Below are 26,088 nucleotides of genomic sequence, written 5' to 3' on the forward strand. Positions count from 1 at the left end.
CAACTTGATGTTTATGCGAAGATCAATCAGTTGCTAGCATAATGTGATAGTTGCATATAAGTGATATGCAATCGGTAAACTTGTTACCTACCGGTATAGCTAAGAATGACTTGTTGGCCAAAGTTAAGGTTATTCTTATCTGTAGTGGATATCAACTCACTTGGAGAAAACCTACCATCTTCCGAATTTAAAAATAAGGGTATTTGAATTTGATAAATAAGCGGACTTTTATGTAAATTGTTTACATAAATAATATCATGCCTCTCATATATTCTCGTTTTTGTATTTCTAGATTAATCATTTAATTATGACTGCTATTAATCTGCGTTCAATTTTGGACTCAAATAAATTGACTAGGCCGAACTTCTTGGACTGGTTTCAAAATTTGAGAATTGTTCTCAAAATTGAGAAACTAGCTTATGTCCTTGATCGACCTCTTCTTACAAGTCTTGATGCCTATGCAATTGTGGACCAATTGTTGGCCCTTTAGAAACATAAGGATGATTATGTACTTGCAAGTTGTATCATGCTAGCTGCTATAATTCCTGAACTACAGAAATAACATGAGCATTTGGATGCTTATGATATTGTCTGTCATCTTCGTGAGTTATTTGATGAGCAAGCTAGATCTGAAAGGTTCGAGATCTCTAAGCTTCTATTTTGTTTAAAGATACAGGAGGGTTCGTCCGCAGACCAATATGTACTAAAGATGAACGACTACATAGAGTGTTTAGTATTTCTCGATTTTACAATGTATCATGAGTTAAGTATTGACTTAATTCTACTTAGTTTATCGAAAATTCATTCACAATTTGTGATGAACTATTGGATGAACAATTTGGAATCAATCATACCTAAGATGATTAATATGCTCAAGACTGTAGAGCTTTTCTGTTAAAGGTGAAGAGAAAACTGTGATGCTAGTAGACTCCTGCAAGAAATGTTCTAAGAGGAAACCAAAATATCAGACTAAGGGGGAGAGCAAAAAGGCTAAGACAGTAAAACCTACACAAAATGACCCATGCCATCATTGTGGCAAGATGAGATACTAACGAAGAAACTGTTGGAGCAATCTGGGTACCCTAGGTTTTGATGTTTGGGCAAAGGTTTAAGTTAGGTTTATTGTTGTATTTGATATGCATTGTGAGTGTGTAGGATACAGGTACAACAATGAAAGTCCAAGGGTGAGTCTTGGCGGTGTAAGTCCAAGGGTGAGTCTTGGCAACATAAGTCCAAATGTGATCTTGGCAAAGGAGGAAAGTCCAAGGATGAGTCTTGGCGGTGTAAGTCCAAGCATGTAGTCTTGGCAACGTAAGTCCAAGTGTGACTTGGAAATGGATGAAGTCCCGGAGGCACGACCTCTTGGCAAAGGAAGACCCGCCAACAATGATAAGGCCGATGGAAGCTCCAGAAGGCAAGACGTGAAGGATGGGGAGGCATCCGAGGGACGCAAGGCTGATGGAGGAGGCTAGAAGGCTAGGTCTAGGATGGTCGGGCGAGAACGAGTGCTGAGTGAATGTACTCGGGGTAAAATTCCAAAATTAGGGTTTACTGTAGCAGTACTGTAGCAGTCATGTAGCAGTACTGTAGCAGTCGACTGGTGGTTTCATCAGTCGACTGGTAGCGAACAGAGGGTTGGTATCGAGCCGTTGGGCTGCCATGGTCGAATTTCCACGAAGGGCAGTCGACTGCATGTTTTGGCAGTCGACTGGTAGGTGGGGTTTTCTAACCCGTGGCCTATATAACCAAGCATTGGAAGCTTGGTTCAAGTTGACGAAATTAGTGGTGGTTAACCCTAATTAGAGTCTCCAAGTGCCCATATGATCTAGCGTGCTTGTACGAGGTTGTGGCGAGGTTTCTCCACCCACAAGGAGCTACGCGAGCTAGTCGGAAGTTCTCCAGGGAATCATCCACCGACGGATCGGGATCGTCCACCTTACGGACAGCCGTGGAGTAGGAGCTTTATCTCCGAACCACGTTAAATCAACGTGTTAGGTTTGCTTTCTATTGTTAGTGTTTATCTTGTATTTCCACTGTGCACACTAACCATTGTAGGAAGCGACGATTTGGGTGAGAAGCTATTCACCCCCCCACTAGCGGACGTCAAGGTCCCAACAAGTGGTATCAGAGCGAGGTCGCTCTTCTACGGACTAACCGCCAAGAGAGCAAGAAGCTAGAGGAAGAAGAAGATGGAGTCCGAAGGACTGCTCGGATGGGATATCCGAATTCCACCTCCGTACGACAAAGAAGACTTCAATTATTGGAGGAAGCGGTTGGAGACATGGTTCCAAATGGATTGGAACCAATGAGTTGTCTTGAGTGACCCATTTGAAGCTCCTACGGACAAGAAGGGTAAACACCTCCGACCTCGGCATTGGACCGAAGAGCAACGAGAGGAATCGGAGGCGGACAAGGAGGTAACGAGAATTTTACATAATTTACTACCTTCTAATATTTTGTTGAGTGTAGGTGAAACTACAAATGCAAGTGATCTTTGGAAAAAGATCATTGCCTATCATGAAAACCCTATAAAAATCCAAGGAGTGGAAGAGCCCAAGGAGAATGACTCATTGGTCCAAGAAGAGAAGGACCAATCCGATGTTGACAAGAGGTCAACATTCGAGGAGGAAAAGGAAGAGGAGGAAGAGAAAGAGAAGGAAGAGGTGGAAGAGGAGAGATCTTCCACATCCTCAAGAGATGAAGAAGTGGAAGAGTCCACATCCTCAAGTGAAGAGGAAGAAGAGAAATCCGAGGAAGAGGAGATCTTGGAAGCTCAACCCTCTACCTCAACTACCAAGAAGAGCACAAAGGACCACATCAAATGTTTTGAGTGTGGTAAGATGGGGCACTACAAGAGTAGGTGTCCTTCGCTCAAGAAGGTAAAGGAGGTAAACTCTAAACTCACTAAAGTTAATTTAGAAACTAATGTGAGTTGTAGGAAGAAGAAGAAGAAGGAGAAAAAACACATTAGGTGTTTTACATGTAGTGAGTGGGGTCACTACCACACAAAGTGCCCAAGGAGAGGAGAGCTCAAGAAATTGGCGCACTTGAAGAAGTGGGAGAAGAAGAGAGCTTCAAGGGTAAGGAGGGTAAACCCTAGTTTGAATGGTAGTTCAAATTTAAATCGTTATAATGCTATTTATCATGAAAATAGAATGCATGATAAACCTAAGGACAAATATATACCTTCTCATGCTAGATCTACCATACCTAAGGTTAGGAAGGTAGATAACTACTTAGGTAACAATTCTAAGGACTTTAGATATAAGCCTAAGGCTAGCAATGCTCATAAGAATAAACAAATATCCAAATCTATGGATTTAGTAAGGGAAAACCAAGTCTTAAGGTCAAGACTTGATAATTTAGAGAGAATCTTAGCAAGAATGGAAAACTTGCTTAAGGGGCAAAGTGAGCACAACCTTGGAAAAGCTAGACAAGAGTCATCCAATGGCTATAGAGGTTCGGGATACAAACTCAAAGCCAAGAAAGATGTGACTTCCTTTCATAGGGTTCCAGATAGCTATAGAACCAAACCTAGGACTAGTGGTCAAGCTAAAAGTACAAGGGAAGTTGTCCCTAAGAGTACTTTTACAAAGACCAATGTGACTAAGACTTCTAAGAAGTCCAATAAAGTCACAAATAAGGTTACAAAGGGAGTTAGCCCTAAAAGTGACCTAGTGGAAGTGACCAAGGCTTCTAAAAAGCCTAGAAAGGTCCTTAGGAAGGTATCTAGGGAAGTCATCCCTAATGAGTACCTAGAGCATCCAAAGAGCACCAATAAGTTTTGGGTTCCTAGGAGCATAGTCTCTACACCCTAGATGGGTTTAGAGAGTGTCAACTCCAATTGGAAGGGTAGTTAACCCAACTTTGATAAAAGTTGACACTTGAAAGCATTTTCAAGGTTATTGTTAACCTTTGAAAATGAAAAGGATTATTAAGTGTACTCTTTAAGAAGAGTAAACTGTGTCAAAATTTGAGGATTTGAGTTTAACTTAAATTGGCACAAATAGAAAATGGATAAAAGAAATGTCAAGTTGGGTTTTGGCATTCTTTCAAGAGATAAGCAATCTAGGCTTAATTTTAAGGTTTTAGCTAAGGTTTAAGGATACTTAGATAGATGATCTAGGTATATTTTATTTATGCTAAAATACCATGATTGATTGCATATTATATGTCATGACATCATGTGTTGCATTCATTTTATTATGAAAAATATAAAAATATCATGTCATGTCATAACATACATCATTTAGCTATAGCTTGCTTCGCTTTTGAAAATTGCTTATTTTGATGTATGTCATTAATCATCATGCAGTATGTCAATTTCCTTATAATTAAGGACAAAAGGCATTTATTATGTATGGAAGTGTCCCAACAAGAGGGATCATATCAAGTGGCATCCTAGATGGATGATCATGATTTTTACAATGCCTAGATAGAGATGCATGATCCCTTAGTTTAGGGAAAGACCAAATATACATCTCACAAAGAACTATAAGATGACTTGTATGTGTTTTAATACACGTTAGATACAAGTGAGATGTTAAGATGGTGAACTAAACTCAAGATGTTGATCTAGTGCATCTTGTTGAGTTTTAGGTTCATCAAAACATATAGTTATGTGTCTTCCAATCATTGGGAAAGCTAATGTACAAGTCATGTGCATTGAGCCCAAAGAACGTGGTTGGATATTGGTTTTGAAAAACCTTGGTGAAGACTATCTTTTGATAGTAATCATCATTGGAAAGTTAGACACAAACTAGGAGAAAACATTGAAGTTTTCAAGAGTTTTCAAATTTGTGTCAATCTTTGAAAATAGGAACTATTTTCATAGAAAACTATTTTTCCTTGATAAAGTATACCCTAAATAATGTCTACATGAGTTTTCATGATGAAAACAAGTATGTATTGGTTAAGAAAAACCAAAGTGAAGTTTCGGTTGAGGTTTAGTTTCATTATTGAATTTTGAACCTTAAAACTTTGAGTTTTGGTTTTCCTAATTATTTAGGAACCCCAAGTCATTGTTGGTGCAATGATAGAAGTTTGACCATATTTTTAGGGGGAGTTACTCTTTGAAAATATAAAAATCTTTTCCAAGACCAAAAGGAGGTCAAGTGTTAAGGTAGCACATAACATTGGTATGGGAGGTGTTACCAAGGATAAGGGAGAGTCATCCAAGGCCAATAAGAAGGAATATGCTAAGGTAGCATATAATTATAGCAAGAATGAGGTGTCCAAGATTAAGGACAAGAAGAAATTAACCAAAGACAAGGTGTCTAAGGTTAAGAAGGTGAATTTAGTAGGCCAAGTGTCAACCGAGGTGCACCGAAATGGCCTAGCCATAGTGGATGAGTCACCAAGGGAGGTGACTAAGGTTAAGATTCCTAAGGTTAGGAAGAGCCTTTGGGACCCATGATAGATGGGTTATCAAATGTGCCAAGTGGTTAGGAGACAGACTTAAGTCTCTAACCTAGTGGGTTGGCACAATTGGGATGTGTTTCGTGCATAGAAATATGAATTGGGTTCATATTGCATGAAAATTAGTTTTTGATGTATAGATGCCATATAAACCCATGCTAGGAAAGTATTGTGGTTTAGTATGGGCAGATACATCAAGAAGAAGTCAAAACTAGGACTTTAGGTCAATGTTCAATTGAACCATTTAGCTAGTTTTGAATTTTGTGTCAATCTTGGGATCTATGATAAATATATTTATATATATATTTTTCCCAAGTAGATATTGATATAATAGACCTCTCCACAAAATTTGGGGATTTTTGGAGGTCTGTGGAATTTCTGGCGCATTTCTGAAGTTGGCCAGAAAAGGTTGATTTTTTCATGAATAGTGTACCAGTCGACTGATACAGTTACCAGTCGACTGGTAACACTGTTCACGAGCACAGAATGTCTCTGTAAGCTCGTTTTCATGGGGATAGTCGACTGGTACTTCTTGCAGTCGACTGATACGGTATGAAAATGTTTTTCAAGCATTAGAAAATGACCAAAAGAGTGATGAACATGTATGTAATCTTATGGGGGATTAATACATGATGTTTATGGTCATTAGAGGTCAAAGAGTCCAATAATTGGGATATTGTTGGAGCTCTTTTTGATGTATGGCAAAAGGGGAGAAGTTTAGGTTTAAGTGGGAAACTTACATACCTTTGCAAGAAATCCTAGCTCAAGGGGGAGCTTAGGTGAAGGGGGAGCGATTGCTCATTGATTAGCAAAATGGGAGAAATTTACCTTTGCAAGAAATCCTACCTCAAGGGGGAGCTTAGGTGAAGGGGGAGCCTAGGATTAGGTTCCATGATTTATACATGTGTAGATTACATATATTTATTTGCATATGTATTGCTATATTGTTTCCCTAACTTAAACGGGTTGTCAAACATCAAAAAGGGGGAGATTGTTGGAGCAATCTGGGTACCCTAGGTTTTGATGTTTGGGCAAAGGTTTAAGTTAGGTTTATTGTTGTATTTGATATGCATTGTGAGTGTGCAGGATACAGGTACAACAAGGAAAGTTCAAGAGTGAGTCTTGGCAGTGTAAGTCCAAGCATGTAGTCTTGGCAACGTAAGTCCAAATGTGATCTTGGCAAAGGAGGAAAGTCCAAGGATGAGTCTTGGCTGTGTAAGTCCAAGCATGTAGTCTTGGCAACGTAAGTCCAAGTGTGACTTGGAAATGGATGAAGTCCCGGAGGCACGACCTCTTGACAAAGGAAGACCCGACAACAATGACAAGGCCGATGGAAGCTCCAGAAGGCAAGACGTGAAGGATGGGGAGGCATCCGAGGGACGCAAGGCTGATGGAGAGAAGGCTAGGTCTAGGATGGTCGGGCGAGAACGAGTGCTGAGTGAATGTACTCAGGGTAAAATCCCAAAATTAGGGCTTACTGTAGCAGTACTATAGCGTTACTGTAGCAGTCGGCTGGTGGTTTCATCAGTCGACTGGTAGCGAACAGAGGGTTGGTATCGAGCCGTTTGGCTGCAACGGTCGAATTTCCACGAAGGGCAGTCGACTGTATGTTTTGACAGTTGACTGGTAGGCGGGGTTTTCTAACCCGTGGCCTATATAACCAAGCATTGGAAGCTTGGTTCAAGTTGACGAAATTAGTGGTGGTTAACCCTAATTAGAGTCTCCAAGTGCCCAAATGATCTAGCGTGCTTGTACGAGGTTGTGGCGAGGTTTCTCCACCCACAAGGAGCTACGCGAGCTAGCCGGAAGTTCTCCGGGGAATCATCCACCGACGGATCGGGATCGCCCACCTTACGGACAGCCGTGGAGTAGGAGCTTTATCTCCGAACCACGTTAAATCAACGTGTTAGGTTTGCTTTCTATTGTTAGTGTTTATCTTGTATTTCCGCTGTGCACACTAACCATTGTAGGAAGCGACGATTTTGGTGAGACGCTATTCACCCCCCCTCTAGCGGACGTCAAGGTCCTAACAGAAACTACAAGATCTATCTTGAGTCCGTGAAGAAAAATAAGACATCTAATGCCCCATCCTCTTTAGGTATTTTTGTTATTGATTATTGTGCTATTTTCTCAGATACTTGGATATTAGATACTGGGTGTGACTCACATATATGTAATGAAATACAGAAGCTAAGGAATAACAGAAGACTCGTCAAGGGAGAAATAAGTCTACGAGTTGGGAATGAAGCAAAGGTTACTACAGTCACCATCGGAACATACTTATTACATCTTTCTAGTGGACTTGTCTTAGAACTAGATAATTATTATTTTGTTCCAACATTAATAAAGAATATTGTTTCTGTTTCTTGCGTAAATATAAAAGGTTTCCATTTGACTTTTAGTAACAATATTTGTTATATAATGTTGAATGATGTTCTTTATGACACTGGAACTTTATGCAATGACATCTACACGTTAGATACATCTAGTGAGACATTCAATATCAATATGAGCAATAAACACACCCGATTAGATAATCAATTAATCTCTTACTCGTGACATTATCGTCTTGGCCATATAAGCAAGAAATGCATGTCCGAATTGTAAAAGATTGCAGTTCTCGAATCATTTGAATTAGATACATTTGATACATGTGATTTATGTTTAAAAGACAAATTGACAAAATTACCTTTTTTGGAAAGGGTGAACGAGTTGATGAGTTACTTGGGCTTGTACATACCGATGTATGTGGATCAATGTCAACTCATGCACTAGGAGGTTATAACTACTTTATTACTATTGATGATCACTCTCGTTCTCCAATTAGTCGTGAGCACATTCTCCAATTTGTCCTATGAAAGGATATGTCAGGAAAGTGTCTCGGATACCATACCTTAACAGGACATGTATATCCCTAACAAGACAATAGAAGCTTCCATCGTATAATCCACCCGTTGACCATGTCCTATGTCAGCGACACTATCTCCCAGAAGGATATTGAGAGATACGACAATGATCTCGTTGTTCGACCGAGTGGGTTAGTCGCTCGGCTGGGACTCCTCGGCTCGATCGGCCTTGGTTGTTCTTCCTTATGGTGATTGGGTATAGTAGCTTGTCTCCTTCCGCTCGGACAAACGCTTCAGTGACCTTAGCATTTTGCCGATCCACATTGAGTGTCTGACGATCTTGTCTTATTGTTCCGTTCGGACAAGTCTATTGCCGATCAAACACTGCCTGCACCAATCGATCATTGTAGTTGACTTCCGCTCGACCACTATAGGTGAGCCCTTTGACATCCTTTTGTTAACCACCTTGACTTTGATTTCTACGTCGGCTGCTATCTTCTTCTTTTAACCCGCACTTAGTGGACCCCCCCTTTTTATCATTGCATCACAGTTGATTGTCTCACTCTCTCTTTTTGTATGACCTATTGTTGTCAGATACATCTCCTCATAGTTTACCTTTTTTATAAATAGTGAAGGGTCATCCTAGAAGGTCGATGAGGTGATGATTTTATTTTTATTTTTTTATTTTCTGCTGCTGGTTGGTATCATCTACATACGATGTTATATGTTTCAACATATGATGTTAAATGTCATAATATTTCCAAAATCTAAATTACTTATTGGATGATTCCTCAGAGAGTGTGATGGGCGATGTGTTTATGGTTTTAAAAAATTAATAATGATTCACTTGATTCAAACTTAATATTAAATTTCTTCAAATAATATTATTATATAAATTCAAACATTTAATATTGGGCTAGAAGTCTTTTAAATTTAGCTAACTTATAGCTGAAGCAAATATCTACTTAGTCATTATTGAATTCCTCTTCTTGTAATTAAATTACAAGATCGTGACATCAAACATCATTAGTTTTATAGTGTGATGAGATAGGTGTATAATCACTATCCCCAAACCTGGGTGTGGTGTTAAAAAAAATATGGTGCATTCTTTAAGTAAGTAGAGTTTAATTCTCATCTAGGGTGAATATATGATGATTTCAACTATTAATGAAATTGAGATGTTATATCATGAGTTATCATGTTTCTTGGATTTATTTGATGGGTGGAATGTGATTATCATATTTCTTAGATTATTAGTTGAGTTATAAGATTTAAAAATATGATATATAAAAAAAAAGAGAGATCACTATCAAAATAATTGATTAGCAATTAATATCTGAGATTTAAAATTCATTGTTATTGATTAGCTAGCAATTATCATCAATTCAAAGGTATCTTTGATGAACTAACTCAAAATTTGAAAGTAGTTCAAACCAATTAATGCCAAAATTTTGAAAAAAAAATTATAAGTTTTAATATATTATACGAAGTTGCTATTTCTCCATTATTCAATCAATCATACTTGTCCTTATTGTGGGTCTCTTTTTTATTTTCTAAACAACAAATTTTTTCTGTTTGCCTAATTATTATTTTTCTGTGTTTTCCTAGAAATACTTGTGACCGGTTTAATATTATCAAATTGTTTTGTGCTCTTATGGATTCCTAGTTATTTTTTATTATTAATCAAATGAAACGGGTAAATATGTAATATAATTTTATTAGAGATGACATCCGTCATGAATTTAAAATTTTTAAAGGAAAGTTTCGAGAATTTTTGAACTGTGGAGGGGTTGAATGAAAACTCGTAAACTTTAGGAGGTGAAATAAAATTTCCTTTGAGGAACGGAAGAAGAAGAGGAAAGGTTATTGGAGCGAGAGCTTGCTATGGAATCGGCGGAGGCGGCGAGGAACGCGAAGGAGACGCTCGAACTGGCCTTCCAGATGTCGAATATTCTGGAGACAGGCCTCGACCGCCACACCCTCTCCCTCCTCATCGCCCTCTGCGATCGCGGCGTCAACCCCGAAGCCCTAGCCACCCTCGTCCGCGAGATCTCCCAGCGGCCCGGCCCTTCGGCACCCTCCGCCACCGCCACCTCCTCCGCCTCTTCTTCCCGTGCAAATCCCCGCCAGTAGATGCGCCTTCGTGCCTCCATTGCTAGGTAGTAGATTTCCTATCAATTCCATGTCATTTTTCTTTCTTTCCATTATGTGATTCAGGACCAGTAAACCATTTCGAGATATGATAAATGCCTCACTTTGATGTTTCTCATGATCGAGAATTTACTCGTTCTCCACTAGCATCCCAAAAGAGTGTTGTACCTTATATCTCTATTTGTGTGCTGTGGCCATTTGTCTTGATCGCAATGTTTTTTTTAAAAAAAAATTCTACATAAATAAAATGGGAAGAACAGATCCAATCCTGATGAAAACTAATGTTTAGGAGTCGAACACATTCTACAAAATCCTCATCAGAAGAAAGTTCCCACGTTACTGGTCTGCAAATCATGACACATTGTTTAAGTGAATGATCCAAGTTCCAAAGATTCCTCTTCAATGGCTTCAACTGCCAAACGTAGAATCAATACCAATTGGATAATCACTTTTCTTATTCAGACTTGATTACGAGTACCCAACACAAATCGATTTAGTTGTCTGGGTGTTGTTAATTCTGTGTCTAACTTGATGTGGTGGTGTCAATATGTTGGGTCCAATGTTGGTATATGAGTAGATGAATAATCCGTATAGTAGGGATAATCACTTAATAGGTCTTCTATAATACAACAACAACAATAAAGTTATTATTCCACTAAGTGAGGTCAATTATATAGATGGATTTAAATCATCATCTATATTTAAATGAATTTATCATATTTACTCGTTGCTAATCAAGTCTTCTTTGATATTTTCTGTCTCAGTTAATGTCCATTTATTGATTGTCTAAGTATATGTCTCTACAATCTTAATTGCATCTTTCGGAATTTTCTCAATAAGTGCAATCATGACTTCCGGATCCTATTTCTTATCATATTCATCGTCTCTTCTGTAATAGGTGCTTTCAAATAAATATAAATTTGAACATCAAAATGATAATTCATGTATCACATGCTCATGCTTATGAAGGGCTTCTATTTGCCAAGGGTCTATAGATTCTATGCTACTTTCTTGATGTGTTTCCTAAGTAGATGAATTAAGTGGACATTATTTTGAACAATTGAGCCTCATATTATTGGTTTTCTGTAGGAATTTGTGGAGAAATATATGATAATTAGGTAAAAGGTAAAAACATAACACTATGAAGTACCAAAAAGATTGTAATAAAAACAATAACTTGAATTGCATGATTAAATGCTTTATCAAAAGTTTATTCAGTTTGAAATCTAATTTGCAGGCCATTTTGCAATTTAGTGAATGTTTGAGATTAATGTAGAATTACTCATGAGAATTGTTAGTCAAACATTTATCTAAGCAACAAGCAAAATCTAAGTCATGCTTGACCACCCAAAGTATGAACATGCTAACATCTGAGTCATTGCAGAAAGTGATTATAAATTTCACAAAATATAATGTAGGAGATGTATTCAATCAGGAGATTTAACGAATTTCATTGAATTTTTTTTAGTGATAGATTTTTATACAGTTGATAGATTTTTATTGACTTTTATAAAATTATACAGAGTTGTGAAAAAAATTATATGGAGTTCTATTAACTTTTTTGCTAGACTTTTATAGAAATTTATAAATTTTTTCATGGAAATTTATGGATTTCATAATTTAATAATATCTTATAAGTCATTATCTAACACTCCCATCAAATATGAGTACTAAGTAGAAAAAGATTATTCTCATATTCTATTAATTTAAAATATATAAAAAATATTTAGAAAAATATAAAAATAGAATTTCTCAATAATCATTTTTCTCCTTTTCTTTTTGATTTCATACATTTTAATACTCTTTTATCAGTATAAACAAATACAAATGAGTCATCTTCAATTTATAGAAATCAAATTTTCAAATAAACATAAATAATTAATTAATCAATACTTTTTAATGATACACAATATCAATATCAATATCAAATATCCATATAATAAAAAAATACTGAGAATTTGTGATATGCTTTCAATAGTATTCTACGGAAAAGAAACAAAATCTAAGATTCATTATTGCTAATATGATGAACATCGCTCCACATTCAATTCGTTATTATATCTCTTCATGTATTGACATTTGCTCATTGTTATTTTTGAGTATCAAATAATTGATTAAATCAATCACCATCGTGATCAGGCAAAGATGATAAAATTTCATTATCTAGTTCATAAATGTAAATTTTATTATTTTTAATTTTAAATAAAAATACTACTTCATTATCGGGTATCCTATATCGCGCACAAAAAATTTATCCAATCGATAAAAAAGGAAAATATGAGAAAAGATCAATTTTTACCATCACACATACAAACAAAATACGCCCATAAACAAAATACACACATACAAATCGACGATCACACAATAATCAAGGTAGCTGATGCTCAGACGAGAGTGGATGCTTCCAGCAGCAGATTCAAAAAAATACAAAGTGCCACGATTTCTTCTGGGCGAACCAAAACAATAAAGTCAAACAGTGTAATCCCAATAGATGTTCACCTACCTGTGAGAGAGAGATCGAAGAAGAGCCGAGGAAACGGAAAAAGAGCGCTTGATTAGTAGGTGGCGCTCGGATTCAATGGAGGAGGAGGTCAATCTAGGAGCAAGGAAAATGCAGAACCGTGGAGGAAGGGAAATGAGAGGTGACAACGATCGAAAAGAGAGAGAGATGTGTTGGGTTAAAAGCCTATAGAAATCTTAAAGATGAATAGATGCCCCCAAGGCGTAGCGCAGACGGTGGACGCATAGTATCTCTGGCGTAATGGCTAGGGGTCGATTTTTAGGAACTGACGACCTGGGGTTTACCCCGCCATGCACCTATGGCCTGTGTATCTGCATGAACCTCCCTCCATATCCGTAGGGCCGACAGTAAGGGGGCCGCTAAGGTAGCGGATCTATTTTTTTTTTCTTAAAGATGAATAAATGTCTTTTTCTTTTATTTTTTAAAGTTTACCAAAGGCTTAAAGTTTGTATCCAAAGAATTTTAAAAGAATCTATGAAAATCTATTGAAAGTTTGAATACGAAAAGATTTTCATAGAGTTTTAAAATGTTTTCAATACCACATGATTTTTTAAAATTCTATAAAAATCTGATATGGATAATATTAAATTTTTATGGAGTTTATAAAAGTTTAGATTGAATACAGCTAGATTTTTAAAATCCATAAAAATTATTCAAGTAATTAAAAATTCAATATTGAATATAACCCTAAGTTTTTAATTCTCATCCGACCAGATGAGATGGTTGACGAATGCTTGAGTGCTTCAGCTGGTGAATGGTATCAGTGATCAGCTATATGTAGGTTTCTAGCCCATTGGAAGGATGTGAATTGTGAAGCAAGCACTCACAGCGAGTCGGGGTGATTCGGCAGAGTAGAACTTGGGAAGATGACAATTGGGACATGAAGGAGGTCCTGGCTACAGGTGACACACTGGAAGGCAAAGTAGGAAAAGAAAGGTTGGTCACTTAACTTGTACACTTAGACACTTATAACCATTTTATCTGTATCAAGTTTAATGGGTAAGTTTGGTTTTATGAATTGATGAGCGAGCACACGATCACAGAGCCTAGAACTATGCCATAATTCATTGTCTTTAGGACGTACTTTGTATCATCTCTTTTGCCAGGCTAATGAATGAATTCATAGTTGTATTATGCTAATTGTTGTAGTTCAATTGTATAAATCTTGCAAGTGAATCGTAGAGGAAACCTTCACTGAAGTATTTAGCTCGGTTAGGATCAAAACTGGATCCATGAGAAGTAGTTGTAACAATACAAAAACAAAAGAAAAGTGAGTGATGAAGCTTTCCTTCTTTGTTTTATATTACGGTGGCGTTCCTCTTAAGATTAAAAAGACTTTCAGGCCTTTTATTATCAGCTATGATTTAAAGAACCACGAAGCGAATTTTTCATTAAGAAACGGTATGTACCAGTAATTATCTTGGTGGATAAGCTCAGATTGAAAATTATGCCAGAAAATAAAGTTTAAGAGTGAAATGATGATTGTTTTCTTCAGGAACTTGAAGAATTTATGGCAAACTCATCAACCAGGCTCATCTCATGATGAGGTTGATTGTGATACAGAAAGACAACTGATATTGTTCTCAGTGAAAAGCAAGCTCAGTAGATGAAGGGCACAAATGCTTTCCTAGATTTGGGGTAGGCGTCTCCGAACTGGGCCCGGTACCACTGCAGGCTGGCCCTCGCCCGGGGTCCCAGGTTGGAGCAAGTGTACAGGAAGAAGGCCAGGGCCGCCGGCGACCACGCCATCACCGCCCAACCCAGCCACTCCATCATCTCCCCCGTGTAGTTTGGGCAGCTGACCAGCTCGAACCACCCTCCCCTGGGTATCTTGTACCCTTCCCCCTTCGCCTTGAGCCTCACCAACGCCAGGTCCGAGGAGATGTTGATCGCCATGCCCCAGAAGAAAATGGCCGCGCCGACCGCCGCCCGCGGCCAAGCCCACCGCTGAGATGTGTAGTCGGCGTAGTGGGAGATGGAGCGGGATTGGAGGTAAGCGTTCAGGAGGTTGAAGGCGAAGGCGAAGAACGCGATTAGGAGGGGAAAGCCGGTGGCTTTCCTGGAGGAGAAGTGGAGGCGGAGGGGGTAGATGAGGGTGCGGTGGGCGTAGTGGAGAAGGTAGAGGGAGAGGACGGCGAGGGCGACGGGGTGGGAGCGATTGCGGCCGTGAGGGTAGAGGAGGAGAGTGAGCCAAATCGTAGGGCTCTCCATGAGGAACCAGGCGAGCGGCGCGGGCAGCGACGGCCCCCATCCCGGCTGGACATGCTTCCCGTAGGGCGCCGTCTGGAACTGGAGCGACGCCACCGTGAGCGGGCACATCACGTAGAGCGATAAGAGCGCGATCGAGAAGAGATCGGAGTCTTCAAATCCTTCCATTTTTTTACTCGGATTGCAAGAAGAAGAAGAAGAAGATCTTCGCCTACAAGGAAGGATTCGCGCACCAGAGGCAGCGGAAAAACAGATCTTAAGGGGGAAAAGGGTTAGAAAAGAAAGCAAATTTTGCAAGCAGTCCCAGTCACAATTTAAACTTTACATATAATCCCCGTTACAATTTTTTTTTTATTTCTACTTCCTAATTAAATATAATATAATAGATATTAATTTATCTAATTATTTTTCATATTTTTTAGATATCAAAAAACTAAAATAAGCATTATGACTATTTTTTTATTTAATTATATAAAAAATATATTAGATTTTTAAAAAAAAAGTTCTCAATTGAAAAGTTTAATGAAAAATAAAATTATATTTAAGGATTTTTTTAATTTACTCTCAGAAAATACTTCGATTTAACTGGCCTGCCCTGAAAAATTGATGACAAATATCGGCGGCGTAAGCTCTTACCTTACCTCCGCAGCCTTCCACTTTTTCTTTGAGTTTTTTTTAGTAACAATAAAGGTGCGATGGATTTTAAAAAATAAATTTAATAGTGAACACTAAATAGTGGCCCTAAAATACCCTATCGTTGATAAATGAAAAGGGCATTTAATGATTTTGTAAAAAAAAAAGAAGTTGTTTTAGTTGTTGTTCTTATCCGATCAATTATAGAAGATTACAAATATGCTATTTTTTTTAATATATATATAAATTCTGTTCTAGATTTCTCAGCTGCCAAGGATGGATACAAAATTTTCGACGGGCATTTTTTTGACCCTCTACTTCCCTTCCCTTCCCTTCATTTCCGTTGTTGGTTTTCAAAACTAAAGCCTTAAATCCTCTTCTCCTCTCATCTCGCTCTTCTCTTTTCTCGTGTTAGACCCTATACCCAGGCCATCTTTGTTAGCGACCAGTTCATGTGGAGTGATTTAGGATTTTCGTCCAATTTATACTGTTCATCTCTCTCCTCTCTTTTTTTTTACTTGTGTTTCTTAATGATGCATTTGACTGGAGTTGTAAAGGCATGTTGAGTATTTTTTTCTTTTACCCATTGTTGTAGTTGGTTTTTGCAAATCAGCACCAACCTTACTGCTGGTGTTTGCAAATAAGCTACAATGTGGTGCTGTTTTTTCAATACCAGCTATAATGTTGTGTTGGTTTGTAAAAACTAGTACAACATGTCATAGTTTTCCTTAATCATAGAAACATTATTTTTACATATCTACATTTGTTTATTTATGTTACTAATTGATATTTTACCATGAAATTCCAGTCATTTGTTGATCTTAGTCATAAACTCCAATGAACCAGTATTTTAGGTCAATTTAATAGTTTTTTTTATTGTCCAACAATGAAAAGATAAGATCGTGGTTCTATTCGTTTACATTATCAACACAAAATGATCATTAAACGGTCCTCTTTTACTTTTTTTGGACATACAAGATATTCAATGAATTCATGGTCTACTTATGAATATATTTCAAAGTTGGGATTCAGCATTTCAAACCTTTATATTTTCAAGTACATTTTCTAGTATTAAAAGTTAGAAGTGCATAATAGGAAACTAATCAATTTAAATTTTTCAGGTGTCCTAGTAGCTTTCACTAGAAGAGATGTGCCTCTATTGTTGGGTGTTTCAAATAGAGGTACTTCCGTTCCTATGAACTCAACTAATGCAGCAGGTGACCTCTTTCTTACTCACTTCTCTAATAAAAAAGAACCTACTAGATCAAGAATTGAGAAGTTGTTGAAACTCTATTCTTATAAATCATGATATTTTAGTATTTTGTAAATTATATATTTTGTATATATTTGTTTATGTTTTATTTTCGTCTAGTACATATAAAGTTCAATTAGGTTTTATAGATATTGTAGATGATTTTAAAAATCTAGGTAGATTCAATTGGGTTGAAGTGATTCATCAATTTATTGCTCCCTAATTACCTACTGTAGGATTGAAAATTCGCTAGAAGGGGGAGGGTGAATAGCGATTGTCGAAAATTTGATTTAAAACTAAGTTACGCAGCAGAAAATAGAAGCAAAAAAAAAATAATGCTAACACAAGTTGTTTTTACTTGGTTCGGAGTCTTCGACGACTCCTACTCCTACTCCAAGGCCCGCACTCATCAAGTTCTTTCGTTGGGCAATCCACTATAGTTAGAAATAGTTACAGATTTTGAGTATAAGAACTATACAACAGTGTTACCGATAACAAAAGAAAAGGATCTTGATCGTTGGTTGTCGGAGGAGCTTTTCAGCGTCGCAGGAGTCTTTTCAGAGCACCGAGCAGAAGAGAAAGTCGTGGCACTTGTGTTTTTGAATCTCTTGGTCGAAAGCCTTTCAATAGGTCCATTCCGGATGCCTGAAACCCCTCCGGGCACCTGGACCATGTGGCTCGACCAATTGGCGCGCTCCACATTAGCTTATGGATAATTTTTCGAGTCCGGGCGCTTGGACCGAGTCTGGGCACTTGGACCGCCTGGTCACTCGCGACCCGCTCGGAGCAAGCCTGGTCCGGGAACTTGGACCAGCTCCGGGAGCTCGAACCCCTTTTCTTCAGTAGTTTATTCCCTATAAAAAAAGGTTAGTCCAAGCGATAAAAAATATTTTTACCCTGCAAAATAGAAATAGCACAACATGATAAATTATGAGTAGTAATTAGATCCTGTCTCCCTGAGACCAGGATCTAGTCAAGATCTCAGCTTAGGTTTCCCAAATGGACCTAAGTTGGACCGACGCTTACAGTTCCTTCAATGGGGAATGCGTCCTCACTAGATCTCTCCTCCAGTTGCTTACCTTCACTTACCAATTGTAGTCACTTGCCTTGCCTCTGACGCACCATATCTTCCCACCAGTTGTCAGGTTCGCAGACCCAACTGGACTTCGGCCGGTTGTCAGGTCCCGCGGACCCAACCGGATTTCCCTCCAGATATCGAGCCCCGCGGATCTATCTGGACTTCGCACCAGCTATCAGGTCCCAGGGACCTAGCTGGATTTCAGCCTAGTGTCAGGTCCTTTAGACCAGTCAACTTCTGCACACTTGCTAGAAATGTTAGACAATAACACACTCTAACTTTAGACCCCTTGTCATTCATCAAAACATGAGTCGGATCATTAGTACAAATTGCATCAATAATCTCCCCATTTTTTGATGCAATGACAATCTGGATTAAAGTTAGAAAAAATAATATTGAGAGAAAAAAAAAACAAATGATTAAATTTGTTTTACATGATTAATTTTGTTTGTTATTTTTCTAAATTAACCCTTACCCTCCCCTTTTGACATTCACAAAAAAAAAAAACTAGAAAAATGTAAATATACAAATAATGTTAGACAATAATGAAAAAAAAACTGAAAGTAGTGTTTTGTATATCTTAAACTTAGGAAGAGGTTTGAAGTCAATATTTTAAACAAAATTTTTAAGGAAAACTAAAATATTTGAGTATATTTCCAAAAATATATAAGTAAAGTTTTGAGAAAACTTCATAAATTTCTAAGTAAAATTTGTCAAAATTTTTAAAATAATTTTGAAGAATATTTTTCTAAAAAGGATTGAAAAATAATTTCAAAGGTAAAAAAATCTTCTAAGGAATTATTTTTAGGAGTATTTTTGAAGTAAAGCTTTAAAAAAAAACTATTTTTTTAAGTAGACTATTTTAAGTGTAAAAATTTTCAACTTAAATTTGTCAAAAAAATTTCTAAGTAAAAATTTTAAAGTTATTTGAGAAAATTTTGCTAAAGTAAATTTAAGAATTTTTAGGAGAGTACTTGTAAAGTAATTTAAAAGTCTTTCTAAATTTTATAAGTAATATTGAATGAAATTTTTCAAAGATTTCAAAAGTAACAACTTTTCAAAACATTTTAAAATTATTTATTAAAATAATTTCTAAAATATTTTTATAGAATATTTTTAAATAAACTTCCAAAGAGGTTTATATTTTTCTAAGAAATACTTTTAAAGTACTTAAGGATATAACATTTTAAGATTAATTGTTAAAATAGTAAACGAGACAGAAAGATTTTCAAAGTAAGAATGATTTTGAAAAAAATGAAATCATTTTTAAATTGTTTAGACAAATCCTTCCCCTTAATCTAATATAATAAAGTCATAATGAAATATCAAGCATTTGGTAACAGGCAACACAAAGTCAAATAACTAAAATAAAAATGTCTAAAGGGAAACTAGATACTAGTAATAGAAGTAAGAGTAAAATAACATCAAGTCTGTGTAAAGCATGAAGTAAGCAACAAACAACAAAATAGTAGTAAAAAACTATACTACTATGAAGATGAGGAAGATGGGCCAGAATCCCGGGAGCGTAATAACTCCAGCAACTCAGTATGATGAGTCTGGCTCTCCAATCAAGACTCATCATGGATCCCTCAAGTTTGGTAACTCGATCGTCTAACGTATGAGGGACTGGAGGTATGCGTGCGCTAAAGAGATCAACAATGTATGCATCTAGCTCTGCCTCCTCTCCTGGAGCTAGATCAGGCTAATCCTGGGCTACAGGATTAGGCTGGGGGTGGGCTGCCGAATCAGGTGGAGGCTGAGCAGCTGGGCCGAGCTAGTGATGAGTCTCTCTCCTCTAGAATAGGACACCCTCATCATCTATATGTACACCATCTAAGGAGAAGTTCCTAGCACCTACCATATTAAACTCATTTAGGATTCTCACATCACCTGCGGTGACATCAACGCCCAATGAGGCGATGTAGGCGGTCAAAATGTGGCAATAGGGTATGTGGACCTGTCGACTAGTGGTAATACCAACCGAATAGAGGATAATATGAAATATGTGCAAACTAATGTCTATATCTAACCTATGACATAATGCATAAAGGAGAAATGAATGAAAAGGACGCATTATTACTACGTTGCGAGTGGTCAGGGGCAAAATGCTTGTGACAAGGACTCTATAAAGGACATAGTCCTGGACTATAAGGATGACGGATCAATATAGGGTCACAGTCGGTACACACTGATCCCTAAAAAAATACGAATAGATCATACCAAGCGTGATATGCGAGTAGGGATCGCCAAATGGAGGATCCCGAGGAGGGTAGCACTGAAAGGGACATGTAGATGGATGCAACCCCAAAAAGTCCCGAATAATAGTGGGAGATAACATCATATCTGTACCGACAACCCTAGTGGTGTAGGTAAGATTATTGACTCTAACTAGGTTGTTATACAGCTCAGCACATAGACCTATATTATGTTGGTGCAGGGAGCACCAGACGATTGAACATGAGTTTTGATTATGTCAAAGAGTCCAAAGTTAAGCTATCTTGTGATCTAACAAGTTTGAATGAGATTGCAGAAAAGTCCTAGCTGCGGTTATGCAGGTGGAAAACCCTAGGGGGTAGTAACCCTAGGTCCTAGGAGGCGGTAACCTTAGGCAGAAAATCTTGGCAGGTCGAGTGCTTCAGGCAAAATCCTAGAGTCGGGGACTCTAGGTTGAAATCCTGGTGTCGCGAATCGGGTGGAAGTCTGGTCGGATCATGGAGTGAACGTCCGACATGAAGACCAGAAGCTTCAGATGCTGAGCAAAAATCCAGTTGGTTTGGAGGATCAATCTAGCAACAAGTAACTTCTCCTGAGAGGAGTAGGTGAGGATGCGTTCCCCGAAGAGGGAACAGTAGGCGTCGATTTTACCTAGGATTTCCGAGAAACTCGAAGTCAGAACCGGAGAATCCGATGAATGTCAAATACTTGTATTTATCTTATATTATTATGCTAACTTGGTTTTGTAGGGTATACTTTGTTTGTGGACTAATATGCTTTGCAGGAATGAAGTTGCTCAAGGGAATGCTCGGATGAATAGTGTCCGAGGCGCCTCCGAGCTATTGGAGGCGCCTCGGGCGGCATGGCTGCAACTGTGCAGGAAGTAGGGCAGAAGGTGCCTTCTAAGGATGCTGAAGGCGCCTTGAACGCTGGATGGAGGGCACCCTCTATGGAACTTGGAGGCGCCTTCGGGTGGATAAGTAGCGCAGGCATCGGAGCTTATCGGCACCACGGAAAAAGGGATAAACCATGGCTGGAGGCGCCCTCAATCGGCTACTTAAGGCATCTCGAGCAGAGGCTGTGAGACACTTGATTTTGGCAATCTTTCTACTGTGCACTACTCAAAGGACAATCCGACAAAGTCGTAACTCGACTCCGACAACCGGAAACCTTAAATTCTCTTTTCTTATTTGTCGGTATACTTATATTTATTGCATTTAAAATGTACTTTGATTTGTAAATTTTCGAAACTATAGTGATTGTCTATCGAAAGCACTCTTATGTGCGGGCCTTGGAGTAGGAGTCACCACAAACTCCAAACCAAGTAAAATATTGGTGTTTGTGTTTGATGTTTACTATTCCGCTGCGTATCTTTTACTCAAAACGAACGAATTAGCCACAAGCGCTATTTGTTAGGGTCGAAATATGCTAGAGGGGGGGGGGGGGTGAATAGCTCGTCGCGCATCTCGTTGTTTGCTTCTTGGTGATGATGTGCAGTGGAATGAATAAGAAACAAACTTACAATGCTAACACAAGGGATTTACTTGGTATCCACCTCAAGAAGAGGTGACTAATCCAAGGATTCGGCCCTCACTCACTTATCCACTATGAAAACACTCCTTTACGGTAACTATCAAAGGTGGAGAAGCCTTGTACAAGCTCAAACACAAAGATATACAAGAAGAACAAAATACAAGCTAATACAATATCAAATCTTACAAGATTTACACAGCAGAAACCCTAGCTTGCTTTCCTTCTTGCTTGAATACACCTCTTGACTTGCTTAGAAGTGCAACAACACTCCTCTCTAAGCTTCCAAGACCTGGTGTGTGTCGGTGAACTCAGTGGAGAATGGATCGTGAGAGTGGAGTCGAAGATCTGGAAGTCGTGCCGAAGAAATCACTCGCCGATGGTTATAACCTACGCAACGGTCGGATCCCAATCGATTGAATGACTCTCAATCGATTGGGGAGGCTTTGAATCGATTGGTCGATCGATTCAGAGCACCTCTGTGCTCTCTGGAAATCGCTTGAATCGATCGTCCGATCGATTCAGCTTCTATGCGCAATTTCCAATTCCCCAATCGATCAACCGATCGATTGGAGGTGCCCAATAGATCGACCGATCGATTGGGCCACTGCTTGTCGTAGTACAGCCCCAATCGATCGGCTGATCAGTTGAACCCCTAGTCAATCAATTAGTTGATCAATTGGTCTCCCTTTTGCCTTGCTTAAACCAAGTCTGGGGCCCCCAATTCCAACATCTGGTCAACCGTGATCTGTTGGAATATTATGCCTGGAATCCGGCCATCCTTGACATGCTAGAACTTCTTTACCAAGTGTCCGGTCAATCCCTTTGACCCATTTGAACTTTTCTCCTCATGCCCAATGTCCGGTCAACCTTGACCCACTTGGACTTACCGTCTCGTGCCAAGTGTCCGGTCCTCCAGGACCCACTTGGACTTCCACCAGATGTCCGGTCACCCATGACCTATCTGGATTTCCTCGTGACAAGTATCCGGTCAATCCTTTGACCTACTTGGACTTTCCAGTACCAGGTGTCCAGTCAACCTTGACCCACCTGGATTTCCACGTGCCTGACTTCACTCACTGGGACTTCTACCTGCCTGGCTTCACTCACCAGGACTTTCACCCGGCTTCATTCACCAGGATTTTTCATATGCCTAGCTTCACTCACTAGGACTTCCCATCTGCCTGGCTTCACTCACCAAGACTTTCACCTAGCTTCACTGACTAGGATTTTTCCACTACCCGGCTTCATTTACCGGGACTTTCACCTAACTTCACTCACTAGGATTTTCCAACTGCCTAGCTTCACTCACTAGGTCTTTCACCTGGCTTCACTCACCAGAATTTTTCAGCTATCTGGCTTCACTCACCAGGACTTTCAATTGTCTAACCTCCAGTTAGAATTTTCCCAGTCAAGTATCCGGTCAACTTTTGACCTACTTGACTCTTCTTCATATCTAACTGGTCAACCTTGACCAGAGGGAAATTGTATCAACAATCTCCTCAACCGAACGATTGCATCTGCGATCTCCATATATTGTCAAACATCGAAACCCAAACACCAAGACTCAAGCTTAAGCCAACTCAAGCCTAGTCAACTTGGTCAGCCTTGACCTAAGGATATTGCACCAACAATCTCCCCCTTTTTTATGTTTGACAATACCTTTAAGTTTGGCTAATCTCATAGCCTCAACTTCCTTTCATGCCAAAGTATGAATGAGAGTTTCCTTCATTCTCCCCCTTTCCTAGAGGGCAAACTCTCTCTTTAGGTAATGAAGGTCTAACTTAAACCTTACATTTTCCCCCTATTGACACACATAAAAAAGAACTCTCCCTCTGAAGAGTTACTCACCGTTGTTCACAACTTCACTCATTGTTCACAACACCATAATGAAGGTCACATACCCTTTATTATCTTCAATGTCCACCCTTGAGCATTAAATCTCTTCACAAACACAATAAAGTTCTCATACCCTTCATTTATCTAATGCTCGTCCTTGAGCATTTTTCAAGAGAAGGATATACCACCTTCCATGGTTTCAGAAAATAATTTTCATGTCCTTAGCGAATAACTCCCCCTAAAGACATGCTCGGAACTTCTGTCATTACACCAACAATGACTTAGAATCCCTAAACCTTTAGAAAACCCAAATTTAAAAGTTTTGAGGTTCAAAACTTCAATATTGAAACCAAACCTCAACCTAAACTCCTACTTAGTCTCCCTTAACCAATCCATCCTTGTTTTCATTATGAAAACTCCCCCTAAATGTATACAAATGTATGTCAAGTGGTTAGGAATGGTTACCTAGACTAAAAATGGTTTAAAATGCTGAAATAAGGCTTTCCCAGCCAAAATCAGCAATCCCAATCGATTGAGGTTGGGTCTCAATCGATTGAAACCAATTCAATCGATCGCCTGATCGATTCTGCGAGCTTCTGTTCGTGAAATTGCCTCTGAATCGATCCATTGATCGATCCAGGTAGATTGAATCGATTGGCAAATCGATCCAGCGAGGCTCTGCTCACGAAGAAACGCATCTCAATCGATCGGCTGATCAATTGAGGTTTCCCAATCGATCGGCTGATCGATTGAGTTTCTGAAATTTTGAAATTCAATTTCAGCTGAATTTCAGAAATGCCTTGAAAATTTTACAAAATTCTATAAATCATAAAAACTCATGTAGACATTATTTAGGGTATATACTATCATGAAAAAAATAGTTTTCTAAGAAAATACTTCATATTTCCAAAGATTGATACAAAATTGGAAAATTGCTAAAATTTTAATGTTTCTTCCAAGTTTGTGGCTAACTATTCAATGATGATTATTATCAAAAGATAATTTTCACCAAGGTTTTCCAAAAGTATTTTAAAAACATTTTCAAAATCAATTTCTAACCATGTTCTTTGGGCTCAATACACATGACTTGTACATTAGTTTTCCCAATGATTGGAGTACATAACTATGTGTTTTAATGAAACCAAAACTCAACTAGATGCACTAAACCAACATCTTGAGTCGTGTTCATCATCATATCATCCCATTTGTATCTAATGTGTGCTAAAATACATACAAGTTACCTTACAGTCTTTGTGAGATGTAGAGTTTGATTTTGCCCTAAACTAGGGATCATGCATATCTATCTAGACATTTTGGATTATGAACATCCACCTATGATGTTACGTGTTAGTAAATGTCATTATCCTTAATTTCAAGGAATTAAACATAATGCATGATGAGTTATGACATACATCAAAATGAAAATAATTTTCAGAAGAAAATATACTATAGTTATATGATGTATGTATGACATGCCATGATATTTTTATTGTTTTTCATAATAAGCATGAATGCAAAATATGATGTCATGACATGTGATGGACAAACAAAGCATGACAATTAGCATAAATAAAATATATCTAGATTATCTATTTAAGTATCCTTAAATCCTTAGTTAAACCTAAAAGTAATCCTAAATTGCCCATATCTTCTTAGGAAAATGCCAAAACCCAACTTGGCATTTTTTTGTGCTTTTCTTATTTGTGCCAATTAAAATTTAATTCAATTCCTCAAAGCTTGACACATTTTACTCTTCCAAAGAGTAAACAAATAATCCATTTCATTTTCAAAGGTTAACAATAACCTTGAAAATGCTCTACGAGTGTCAACTTCATTAAGGTTGGGTTAACTACCCTTCCAATTTGAGTTGACACTCCCTAACCCTCTAGGGTGTAGAGAATATGCTCTTAGGAACCCAACACCTATTGGTACTTCTTGGATGCTCCAGGTACTCACTAGGGATAACTTCCCTAGATACCTTCCTAATGACCTTTTTAAGTTTCTTAGAAGCCTTGGTCACTTTCTCTAGGTCAACTCTAGGAATAGCTTCCCTTATGACATTCTTGATGACTTTCTTAGACTTCTTAGAAGTCTTAGTCACATTTGTTGTTGCAAATATACTCTTAGGGATAACTTTCCTTGTATCCTTGACTTGACCCCTAGACCTAGGATTGGTTCCATAGCTATATGGAACTATATGATAAGATATTACATCTTTCTTAGTTTTGGGTTTGTATTCCAAACCTCTATGGCCATTGGATGACCTTTGATGTCCTAAACCTAGGTTGTGCTCATTTTGCCCTTTTAGGATATTTTTCATCCTTTTTAGGGTCTTTTCCATTTTATCAAACTTTAACCTCAAGACTTGATTTTCTCTCCATAAATCCCTAGTTTTGGA

At 38.2% G+C, this 26,088-nt stretch overlaps 2 protein-coding genes across 2 annotated transcripts; one reads left to right on the plus strand and one right to left on the minus strand.

The window, feature by feature from the left end:
- Window positions 1-10,082: 10,082 nt before the first annotated feature.
- LOC122017272 (mitotic-spindle organizing protein 1A-like) lies at window positions 10,083-14,553 on the plus strand. Its single transcript, XM_042574838.1, has 2 exons — window positions 10,083-10,423; window positions 14,432-14,553. Exon 1 carries the CDS (start codon window positions 10,149-10,151, stop codon window positions 10,395-10,397), a length of 249 nt encoding a protein of 82 aa, XP_042430772.1. The 5' UTR covers window positions 10,083-10,148; the 3' UTR covers window positions 10,398-10,423; window positions 14,432-14,553.
- On the minus strand, window positions 14,400-15,479 carry LOC122017271 (steroid 5-alpha-reductase DET2-like). Its single transcript, XM_042574836.1, has one exon. The coding sequence runs from the start codon at window positions 15,310-15,312 to the stop codon at window positions 14,536-14,538; it is 777 nt and encodes a 258-aa protein (XP_042430770.1). The 5' UTR covers window positions 15,313-15,479; the 3' UTR covers window positions 14,400-14,535.
- Between the last annotated feature and the right edge of the window lie 10,609 nt (window positions 15,480-26,088).

This window comes from Zingiber officinale, chromosome 8B, assembly GCF_018446385.1.
Source record: "Zingiber officinale cultivar Zhangliang chromosome 8B, Zo_v1.1, whole genome shotgun sequence".
NCBI lineage: Eukaryota > Viridiplantae > Streptophyta > Magnoliopsida > Zingiberales > Zingiberaceae > Zingiber > Zingiber officinale.

What these genes read in the sequence shown, in the direction of transcription:
- LOC122017272 (XM_042574838.1), top strand. Translation starts at nt 10,149, where the DNA reads ATGGAATCGGCGGAGGCGGCGAGGAACGCGAAGGAGACGCTCGAACTG.
- LOC122017271 (XM_042574836.1), bottom strand. Translation starts at nt 15,312, where the DNA reads ATGGAAGGATTTGAAGACTCCGATCTCTTCTCGATCGCGCTCTTATCG.